This window comes from Manis javanica, chromosome 11 (assembly GCF_040802235.1).
Source record: "Manis javanica isolate MJ-LG chromosome 11, MJ_LKY, whole genome shotgun sequence".
In the NCBI taxonomy this organism is placed as follows: domain Eukaryota; kingdom Metazoa; phylum Chordata; class Mammalia; order Pholidota; family Manidae; genus Manis; species Manis javanica.
In genome coordinates, this window is record NC_133166.1 from 67,516,557 (window position 1) to 67,528,843 (window position 12,287).

The 12,287-nt window shown below is 38.1% G+C and overlaps 1 protein-coding gene across 1 annotated transcript in view; it reads right to left on the bottom strand.

Moving 5' to 3' along the window:
* AGBL2 (AGBL carboxypeptidase 2) overlaps positions 1–12,287 on the bottom strand; it is a 111,273-nt gene that overhangs the window by 79,893 nt on the left and 19,093 nt on the right. Inside the window, 1 exon segment of the mRNA XM_073217722.1 lies at positions 993–1,178. Coding sequence (XP_073073823.1) covers positions 993–1,178 — 186 coding nt within the window.

A 12,287-nucleotide genomic window follows, 5' to 3' on the forward strand; every position in this document is an offset into this window, starting at 1 on the left:
TTTCTTTGATCCTCTCAACTGGATCACTTTTTTTTTTGTATCATTAATCTACAATTACATGAGGAACATTATGTTTACTAGACTCCCCCCGTCACCAATTCCCCCCACGTTCAACTGGATCACTTTTACCTCATCCTTCATTATCTCAGCTTGCATGTGAACTTCTCTTGAGGAAACCCTCACTGATCTTCAAGGCTGGGGTTAGGGGTACCCAGAATAACTTCTACATAAGCTCTATTTGATTGCCTATGTAACTTACCCCCTAGCCTGTGAGCTCTAGATGTCTCCATCCTGTTTATTACTATATCTTTAACAGCCAGTACTGTAGTTAGCATATGGTAGAAGCTTAATAAATATAGATTCGATGAATAGTAAAAGAGGGAAATGAGAAAATAAGAAATATCCAGTTTTTTAATCTACCAATCTAAAGCAGAGATAAAATGTTTGGTAGACATAAACAATTAGAAAAATCCCCCATTTTCGATGCAACACACTTCTGAAGATGCTTCATAAAATGAATGGAAAGGTTATAATTGCACCAACAGCCCAACAATGTCATTTAAAAAAGTCTCCAGCATTCCCATAAAAAACTCCATTAATCTGAAAATATTATTAAAAATGGTAAAAACTATGTTCTGATATATATTGTGTACATCAATTATACCAGGGCTGGTAAAAATACAACTCTTACAAAATTCAACTAAGCATATTAATATTGAAATGGGAATAATCTAAAAAACATTCAAATATTGATATATTTTGGCCTCTGGAAAGGTATCTTCCCATTCCAATAAACTCAGAAGCATTCTAGTTTACACATAGTAAACTTCTGACTTGGTGATATGTATCAGTTTCCTAGGGCTTATTCATTTCAAGGTGAGCTAACAGATGTTGAATCTGTCTTGCTTATATTTCTGTATGTAGGACTTAAAACTTAAGGTCTCAATGAAGTCTGTCAGAACAGCAAGAGCACCACACATAAATTACATTACCAATATGATGAACATTTTCCTTGATGACCTCGCATTCTTTTGGCCATCATGGATCCTGCAGTGGCTGGCTGCTAGGGAAAAAGGCAAAGAGATCTCGGGGTTCTCGAAGACGTGGGTTTAGTTCACCAAATTCATCATGAAGAAGCTGTCTGCTCTTAACAAGTGGTGAACTCAGCATAAGGGGCCCTGCCAGGGGGAAAGGAAAAGAGTTAATAGTTTCCTCTTCCTTCTTGGGAACTTAACTGCTCAACTATACTAAGTAACTTTAAGGACTGTATTAACATATGTGCATAGGTGTGTAATTCTCTGACATGTTTCTCCTTCAAGGAGATTTAGTCTAGGATGACAGCATCAAAACCATAAAATGTTAAGTTAAATTTCTGCATAGTGATTAAGTAGTTAACTGTACAGCTGTAGAGTAAGTTAGAAGGATTTTTCTTGTTTTTTAAATCAAAGCTAAAAGACCTAAGACATTTTAACAATGGGTTACAAATAAATAAGTTATTTACTCTGTCTTATTATTTTTAGAAGGAAGCAAAAGAGGGAACTTTCAATTCTCCCAGTCGCATTTTAGAAAGAAGTACATAAAACTTAATAAACAAATTAATTGGTAGTTTATTTAAGTGAAATTTATTTCAGTGAAATTAAATTTCAAGTTCATAATACAAGCATTCTAAGGACAGGGAGCCTAATAAGACAAAAAAGAGGGTAAGAGGAGAGATAGAAGAGAGAAAGAAGACTCTTGGGAAATAGAGAATGAGAAAAAAAGGAAAAGGAAGACTCTTAGGGAGAAAAAAGAAGTGAGGAAATAAGAGGAAAAATGAAAGAAAGTAAATGAAAGAGGGAAGGAAAGGTGGAAGGCTTCTGGATGTGGTAACTCCCAACTCTGGTTGGGAGAGCAGAGAGTTGAAGACATGGACCCATAAGGCACTCTGACTATTTTGTTCTGGAAGGACATGAAACACCTCTGTTCACAGCTTCTGTCTGTTTGTGCACAATTGAAGACAGACAGGTAGGTTCTAGAAAGAGGAAGGAGGAAGCATAGTTTGTCCTCGGGATCTTTGTCTTTTTTCTGCCCTCTTTCCCCTATCTCGTTCCACCCTCCACTCCACTGTGGAGCCCTGTATTTCTATCTCAAAATCTTTCCCCAGTGTTTAATGGGAGGGTGATGGGGAAGCCAATAAACATTTTAAAAGATAGTGAAGCTGCTCAATCTCAAAAATAAAGAAATGTAAATCAAAATGACAAGCAAAGTCCAGTTTTTCACTTTATAGACAAAAACATTTATGTGTTCACTCATTCTGGCAAATGTGTAAGTAAACAGGTACTCTCAGAACCTGCTGGCAAGAAGGCAAATTGGTGAAACTTTTCTGGAAAGCAGTTTGGCACTATCTAGTAAGATTTAAAATACAGATAACTTTTGAATCAGCAATCCCACTATTATGAATTTGCCTTATAGATTTTCTCACAAAAGTTAGTCAGGATAAATACACAAAGATACCAACTGCAGCAATCCTGAAATCACAAAAATGTGGAAATAACCAAAGCATCCATCAAAAGAGAAGTTAAAATAATTATATTACTGGGATAGAATATTGTCAGTGCTCTTAAAAAAAGCAATTTTTTTCTGAAAAGAATGACAACAGTGGCTATATTAGACATGGGGCAGGAAGGGCTTTTGGTTTTCCTTTTGTGCTTTTCCTATCATTTGAATTTTCTAGTTTATACATATATTCCCTTCTTTTTTTAAGCAAGCAGATTGTAACTTATTACAAAGAAAGAAAAAATATCTTTCTCACTCCACTGATCAAAACAGAAAATAAAAGGGAGTCAGATTATCAATACACTCAAACTTACATTGTTGTGTTACCTCTACCAGCTGAGTTTACAGTTTATTTTTTTTATTATATTAAGATTAGAAATCGTTTCCTAATGTTATTTCAAGTGTCAGCACATGGGGAAGGGGGAAATTAAAGGGGGGCCCTTGTCCTTCTACTTCATCAGGAGTTCTGAGACAAAGAATGGAAGAGCCTTCAGGCATTGGGATAAGCAACACATAATACATATATCTGAAAATGGAAGTACTACAAAAAGGGGTAAACACTGTTTTATATTTCTGAGGTATTGGCAATTTGCCTTCCTAAAATAGTCTACCTATCCACATTCCTAATGCCAATGTAGGAGAGTGTTCCCCCATGCACTGACCTATACTTGGTATATTCTTTAAAAAAGTTTCGCCCTCAAACAACAAATGCTGGCAAGGATACGGAGAAAGGGAAACCCTCCTACACTGCTGGTGGGAATGTAAACTAGTTCAACCATTGTGGAAAGCAGTATGGAGATTCCTCAAAAAGCTAAAAATAGAAATACCATTTGACCCAGGAATTTCATTCCTAGGAATTTATCCTAAGAATGAAGTTTCTCAGTCTCAAAAAGACATAGGCACCCCTATGTTTATCGCAACACTGTTTACAAAGCCAAGAAATGGAAGCAACCTAAGTGTCCATCAGTAGATGAATGGATAAAGAAAATGTGGTACATATACAAAATGGAATATTACTTAGCCAGAAGAAGAAAACAAATCCTACCATTTGCAACAACATGGATGGAGCTACAGGGTATTATGCTCAGTGAAATAAGCCAGGCAGAGAAAGACAAGTACCAAATGATTTCATTCATATGTAGTGCATAAGAACAAAGAAAAAACTGAAGGAACAAAACAGCAGCAGACTCACAGAACCCAAGAATGGACCAACAGTTGCCAAAGGGAAAGGGACTGGAGGATGGGTGGGAAGGGAGGGATAAGGGGAATAAGGGGCATTATGATTAGCACATAATGTAGCAGGGGGGCACAGGGAAGGCAGTAAAGCACAGAGAAGACAAGTAGTGATTCTACAGCATCTTACTATGTTGATGGACAGTAACTGTAATGGGGTATGTGGTGGGGGATTTGATAATAGGGGGAATCTAGTAACCACAATGTTGCTCATGTAGTTGTATATCAATGATACAAAAAAGTTTTGCCCAGAGAGGATTTAAGATGGAGGAATAGGAAGGCAGATGGAAACTGCCTCCCAAAAACAAGTAAAAGAGGAAAATACATCAAATCCAACCAGACCTGAAAAGGACCTGAAGACTGCAGAGCAGACCCCACTATACCAGAGGAAGGTGAGAGGACCATACAGGGAGGGGCCAGAAGGCACAGCAAAGATACCTAGTGCAAATGAAGAAACACAGAAACCCTGAAAAAAATGGGTAGGCAGAGGAATATGATCCAAAGAAAACTACAACACAGAACCAAGAAAGATGGCTAAAAGAAACAAAGATCACCAATATTCTTCATAAAGATTTCAAAATATAAGTCATGATAGTCTATGCAAGAAGAAAGACAGTCCATGCAAAAAATAGAAAAAAGCAGAAGTAGCAGTACTTACATTATAGAAAACAGATTTCAAAACAAAGACAGTAACAAGAGACAAAGAAGGACATTACATAATGATAAAAGGATCAGTCCAGCAAGATGATATAACCATTATAAATGAGATAGAAAACCTGGAAAGAGCCATTCAGAGCTGAAGAATACTGTATTTGAAATGAAACATATAATGGAGAGATTTAAAAGCAGACAACATGAATGCAAAGAAGCAGAGGAACAGAGAGAATAAAGGATCTCTAGAAATGAAAAAATGATAAGAGAGCTATGTGACCAATCCAAACAAAACAATTTTCACATAATAGGGGTGCCACAAGGAGAAGAGAAAGACAAAGGTATGGAAAGTCTCTTTAAGGAAATAACTTATGAAAACATCCACAATCTGAGGAAGAAAATAGACACCGAGGTCATAGAAGTGCAGAGATCCCATAACAAAAGAAATGCAGGAAGACAACACCAAGACATATAATAATTAAAATGGCAAAGATCAAGGATAAGGAGAGAGTGTTGAAAGCAGCCAGAGAGAGAAAAAAGAATACTTATAATGGAAATCCCATCAAGCTATCAGCAGACTTCTCAACAGAAACTACAGGCCAGAAGGGAGTGTCATGATATATTTAATGTACTGAAAAACAGAAGGACCGCCAATCCAGAATCCTCTATCTGGCAAGACAATCATTTAAATTTGAAGTAGGTATTTAAAAATTTCCAGATAAACAAAAGTTGAAAAATTTTCCCCCAGTAAAACAGCCTTACAGGACATGTTAAAGGAACTGATATAGATGGAAATCATCCTAAGGCTAAATAGCTTTCACCAGTGAAAATAAACCTACAGTAAAGGCAGCAAACTAATTACCAAACAAGTATGAAATTAAAACAGAAAAAAAAGCAAAAACAATTATACACAATTATCACAGGATACACAAAAACTGCAGATTATGACATCTAATATGAAAAATGTGGAGGAGGAAGAAGACAAAAAGTACCTTTAGATTGTGTTTTAAACTGAGTAATCAGCAATTTAAGGTACATTATTTATGATTATTTTTTTATTGACTTAAGTGGATGATACCTTTTCAACCACCTGTGGCTTTAAAAAAAATTTTTTTTATCATTAATCTACAATTACATGAAGAACATTATGTTTACTAGGCTCCCCTTTCACCAAGTCCACCGAACAAACCCCATTACAGTCACTGTCCATCAGCGTACTAAGATGCTGTAGAATCACTACTTGTCTTCACTGTGTTATACAGCCCTCCCCATGCCCCCACCCACATTATACATGCTAATCATAACGCCCCCTTTCTTTTTCCCCAGCCCTTATCCCTCCCTTCACACCCATCCTCCCCAGTCCCTTTCCCTTGGTAACTGGTAGTCCATTCTTGGGTTCTGTGATTCCGCTGCTGTTTTGTTCCTTCAGTTTTTCATTGTTCTTATACTCCACACATAAGTGAAATCATTTGGTACTTGTCTTTTTCTTCCAGGCTTATTTCACTGAGCATAACACCCTGTAGCTCCATCCATTGTTTTGGCTATTTGGGGTCTTTGGTGTTTCCATATGAAATTTTGGAGTATTTGTTCCAGTTTGTTGAAGAATGCTGTTGGTAATTTGATAGGGATTGCATCAAATCTGTATATTGCTTTGGGCAGGATGGCCATTTTGATGATATTAATTCTTCCTAACCAAGAGCATGGGATGAGTTTCCATTTGTTAGTGTCCTCTTTAATTTCTCTTAAGTGTCTTATAGTTTTCAGGGTAAAGGTCTTTCACTTCCTTGGTTAGGTTTATTCCTAGGTATTTTATTCTTTTTGATGCAATTGTGAATGGAATTGTTTTCCTGATTTCTCTGTTAGTTCATTGTTAGTGTATAGGAAAGCCACAGATTTCTGTGTATTAATTTTGTATCCTGCAACTTTGCTGAATTCAGATATTAGTTCTAGTAGTTTTGCAGTGGAGTCTTTAGGGTTTTTTATGTACAATACCATGTCATCTGCAAATAGTGACAGTTTAACTTCTTCTTTACCAATCCGGATTCCTTGTATTTTTTTGTTTTGTCTAATTGCTGTGGCTAGGAACTCAGGTACTATGTTGAGTAACAGTGGGGAGAGTGGGCATCCCTGTCTTGTACCTGATCTCAGAGGAAAAGCTTTCAGCTTCTCGCTGTTCAGTATGATGTTGGCTGTGGATTTATCATATATGGCCTTTATTATATTGAGGTACTTGCCCTCTATGCCCATTTGTTGAGAGAATTTTTATCATGAATGGATGTTGAATTTTGTCGAATGCTTTTTCAGTGTCTATGGAGATGATCATGTGGTTTTTGTCCTTTTTATTTATGTCATGGACGATGTTGATGGATTTTTGAATGCTGTACCATCCTTGCATCTCTGGGCTCAATCCCACTTGGTCATGGTGTATGATCCTTTTGATGTATTTTTTAATAGGGTTTGCTAATATTTTTTTGGTCTGTAATTGTTTTTGGTGGGGTTTTTGCCTGGCTTTGGTATTAGGGTGATGTTGGCTTCATTCGAATGAGTTTGGGAGTATTCCCTCCTCTTCTATTTTTTGGAAAACTTTAAGGAGAATGGGTATTATTTCTTCTCTGTATGTCTGATAAAATTCCGAGGTAAATCTATCTGGCCTGGGGGTTTTGTTCTTGGGTAGTTTTTTGATTACCTATTCAATTTCTTTGTTGGTAATTGGTTTGTTTAGATTTTCTGTTTCTTCCTTGGAGTCTTTGAAGGTTGTATTTTTCGAGGAAGTTGTCCATTTCTTCTAGGTTTTCCAGCTTGTTAGCATATAGGTTTTCATAGTATTCTCTAATAATTCTTTGTATTTCTTTGGGGTCTGTCATGATTTTTATTTTTTCATTTCTGATTCTGTTGATGTGTGTTGATTCTCTTTTTCTCTTAATAACTCTGGCTAGAGGCTTATCTATTTTATTTTCTCAAAGAACCAGCTCTTGGTTTCATTGATTTTTTTCTATTGTTTTATTTTTCTCAATTTTTTTTATTCTTCTCCATTTTATTTATTTCTTCTCTGATCTTTATATCCCTTCTTCTGCTGACATTAGGCCTCATTTATTCTTCTTTTTCCAAATTCAATAATTATTATGTTAGACTATTTATTTGGGATTGTTTTTCCTTCTTTAAATATGCCTGGATTGCTATTTACTTTCCTTTTAAGACTGCTTTCACTGCATCCCACAGAAGTTGGGGCTTTGTGTTGTTGTTGTCATTTGTTTCCATATATTGCTTGATCTCTATTTTAATTTGGTCATTGATCCATTGATTATTTAGGAGCATGTTGTTAAGCCTCCATGTGTTTGTGAGCCTTTTTACTGTCTTTGTACAATTTATTTCTAGTTTTATACCTTTGTGGTCTGAGAAGTTGTTTGGTAGGATGTCAATCTTTTGGAATTTACTGAGGCTCTTTTTTGTGGCCCAGTATGTGGTCTATTCTGGAGAATGTTCCATGTGTACTTCAGAAGAATGTGTATCCTGTTGCTTTTGGATGTAGAGTTCTATAGATGTTATTAGGTCCATCTGTTCTAGTGTGTTGTTCAGTGCCTCTGTGTCCTTACTTATTTTCTGTCTGGTGGATCTGTCCTTTGGAATGAGTGGTGTGTTGAAGTCTCCCAAAATGAATGCACTGCATTCTATTTCCTCCTTTAGTTCCGTTAGTATTTGTTTCACATATGCTGGTGCTCCTGTGTTGGGTGCACATATATTTATAATGGTTATATCCTCTTGTTGGACCGACCCCTTTATCATTATTTAATGTCCATCTTTATCTCTTGTTACTTTCTTTGTTTTGAAGTCTATTTTGTCTGATACTAGTACTGCAACACCTGCTTTATCCTCCTTGTTGTTTGCATGAAATATCTTTTTCCATCCCTTGACTTTTAGTCTGTGCATGTGTTTGGGTTTGAGGTGAGTCTCTTATAAGCAGCCTATAGATGGGTCTTGCTTTTTTATCCATTCTATTACTCTGTGTCTTTTGATTGGTGCATTCAGTCTATTTACATTTAGGGTGATTATTGAAAGATATGTACTTATTGCCATTGCAGGCTTTAGATTCGTGGTTATCGAAGGTTCAAGGTTAGCTTCTTTAGATTCATGGTTATCAAAGGTTCAAGGTTAGCTTCTTTAGGATTTTACTACCTAACTTAGCTCGCTTATTGAGCTGTTATATACACTGTCTGGAGATTCTTCTCTTCTCTCCCTTCTTATTCCTCCTCCTCCATTCTTTATATGTTGGTTGTTTTATTCTGTGCTCTTTCATGTTTCCTTTAACTGCTTTTTGTGAGTCGTTGATTTTATTTTTTGCCTTAAGTTAGTATTTGGTTGGTTTGCTTTCTTTGCTGTGATTTTATTTTCTCTGGTGACATCTGTTTAGTCTTAGGAGTGCTCCCGTCTAGAATAGTCCCTGTAGAATACCCTGTAGAGGTGGTTTGTGGGAGGAAATTCCCTCAACTTTTGCTTGTCTGGGAATTGTTTAATCCCTCCTTCATATTTAAATGATAATTGTGCTGGATACAGTATTCTTGGTTCAAGGCCCTTCTGTTTCATTGCATTAAATATATCATGCCATTCTTTTCTGGCCTCTAAGGTTTCTGTTGAGAAGTCTGATGGTAGACTGATTGGTTTTCCTTTGTAGGTGACCTTTTTCCTCTCTCTAGCTGCCTTTAAACCTCTGTCGTTTTCCTAGATCTTTGCCATTTTAATTATTATGTGTCTTAGTGTTGTCCTCCTTGGCTCTCTCCTGTTGGGAGTTCTGTGTACCTCTGTGGTCTGAGAGACTGTTTCCTACCCCAGTTTGGGGAAGTTTCCAGCAATTATTTCTTCAAATACACTTTTTATCCTTTTTCTCTCTCTTCCTCTTCTGGTACCCCTATAATGTGGATATTGTCCCTTTTGGATTGGTCACACAGTTCTTGTAATATTGTTTCATTCCTGGAGATCCTTTTATCTCTCTGTGCATCAGCTTCTATGCATTCTTTTTCTCTGGTTTCTATTCCATCAATGGCCTCTTGCATTTCATCCATTCTGCTTTTAAATCATTCCAGAGATTGTTTTATTTCTGTAGTCTCCCTCTGTACTTTGTCCGTTAGCTCTTCCATTTTTCTCTGCAGCTCCATCAGCATGGTTACGACCTTTATTTTGAATTCTTTTTCAGGGAGATTGGTTAGGTCTATGTCTCCAAGCTCCTTCTGAGGGGTTGTCTCTGTGATTTTGGTCTGGATCAAATTCTTCTGCATTTTCATGGTGATAGGGGTAGTTGTGGGGAACTAGTGCATGTGTCGGCTGGGAGAATGCCCCTCCTTGCTAGTTTGTGGCCTTCCTCTTCTGGGAGATCAGCGACCCCTAGTGGCTTGTGCTGGGCAGCTGTGCACACGGGATCTAATTCCTACCCGGCCACTGTGGAGTAAGCTCTGTGGTTGCTGTGGGCATAGCCACTCTCAGGCTGCTGCTCCGCTATGGCAGATCTGTGTCCAAGGTGGATCAGGTGGGTTGCTATTTATCGCCATGAGGGGCCTCAGAGCTGCACTGCTGCCCAGTGGCTTAGGGCCCCCAGAGTTCCCTGGGATTCCAGGTGCTAGGCTGAGTGTCCTCGGATGCTTCCATCCAGCTGTGGGGTCCCTGTCCCTTTAAGACTTCCAAAAAGCACTCACTTTTCTTTGTCCTAGGAGTGCCGGCTGTGCAGACCTGCTCGCAGGTTTTACTGTTCCGTTTCCCTAGTATCCAGCACACTGTGCACTGTGTATCTGTGCTCCCAGTGCTGATGACTAATGCTGGGTATTTAGCAGTGCTGGGCTCCCTCTCCCTCCCTGCTTTGATTCCTCTCCTCCCGCCGGGAAGCTGGGGTTGAGGGCACGCTCAGGTCCCGATGGGCCGCAGCTTGTATCTTACCCCCTTCGTGAGGACCTGGGTTCTCGCAGATGTAGATGTAGTCTGGCTGTTGTCCTGTATCTTCTGGTCTCTCTTTTAGGAATAGTTGTATTTGTTGTATTAAAAAAAAATATATGATTTTGGGAGGAGATTTCCGCTGCTCTACTCATGCCGCCATCTTGTCTCCACCCTTAAGGTACATTATTATACAGTAAGGAAGCTATCCTTAAACCTTTGGTAACCAGAGAACTAAAGCATACAATAAATACACACAAAATTTAATTTAAAAAAGAGAGACATCCAATTAAAACACGAAAGAAAACCATCAACAACAAGGGAAGAGCATAAGAGAGGGAAAAAGGAACAGAGAGGAGCAATAAAAACAGCCAGAAAAAATTAAGAAAATGGCAATAAGTACATATCTATCAAAAGTCACCTTAAATGTAATGGACTGAACGCACCACTCAAAAGACAAAGAGTGGCAGAATGGATAAAGAAACAAGACCCATCTATATGTTGCCGACAAAAGACTCATTTCAGAACCAAACACATACACAGACTAAAACTGAAGGGATGAAAGATCGTCCATGCAAAAAATAGAAGAAAGCAGTAGCAGTACTTACATTAGAGAAAATCGATTTCAAAACAAAGACAGTAACAAGAGACAAAGAAGGATATTACATAATGATAAAAGGGTACGTCCAGCAAGAGGATATAATCATTATAAATATCTATGTACCAATATAGGACCACCTAAATATGTAAAACTAATACTAACAGAATTAAAGGGGGAAATTGATTGCAACAGATTCATTTTAGGAGATTTTAACACACCACTCACATCAATAGATCAACCAGATAGAAAATAAATAAACAGAGGCACTGAACAATACATAAGATCAAATGGACTTAACAGATATCTACAGATCTTTCCACTCAAAACCAGCAGATACACATTCTTCTCAAGTGTACATTTTCCAGAATAGATCACATACTAGGCCACAACAAAAGCCTCAATAAATTCAAAAAGGATTGAAATTGTATCAAGCAGCTTCTTAGGCCACAAAGGTATGAAACTAGAAATAAGTTGCACAAAAAAAAACAAAAAGACCTACAAACATGTGAAGGTTAAACAACATTCTTCTGAATAATCAGTGAATCAATGAACAAATTAAAACTGAAATCAAGCAATACCTGGAGACAAATGAAAACAAAAACGCAACAGCCTAAAATCTCTGGGATGCACTGAAGGCAGTTCTAAGAGGAAAGTACAAAGCAATACAGGCTTACCTCAAAAAACAAGAACAATCCCAAATAAACTGTCTAAATTCACAATTAAAGAAACTAGAAAAGGAACAAGTGAAGCCCAAAGTTAGTAGAAGGAGGGACATAAACCACACATATTATGAAAATATGGTTAATACAACTAATCCTGAAAAAGCAACAGGAAAGAAGGCTGCACCAGACTGTATACACCTGGAGATCAGAGCAGATCTCATGAAATGGTGAACATACCAAAGCCTTGATAGGGCAGGACCCAAGCCCTCCCCCAACCCCAGATCACCTGCAGGATGAAGAGAAATGGAGTGGGGAAGGGATGGAAGCCCAGGACTGAACACCCAGCCCTGGAGATCTGCTATGGGAACACAAACCTACACTGCATGGTGCTCTTGAGGTTAGTCAGATTGGAAAGCTAACACAGGCAGAATACTTGTAGAGACTGAGATTCCAGCCATTTGTGGATGACAGGGATCCACATCCAGCTCCTCTGGGATACAGGAAAGACTGGCGGTCTGAGAGGCTTCCTAGCAGCAAGAGGGCTGCTGAAGTGGTGAGGTTTGCACAGAGCTTTCTGTGCAGGAGAAGAGATAGGTGGACAAGATTGTCTGGGGATGCTCTGCCCAAGGTTGCAAATTTCAGGAGCTTCACGCGCTCCATTCCCTGGCTGGCTACTCAGCTCAGAGGGC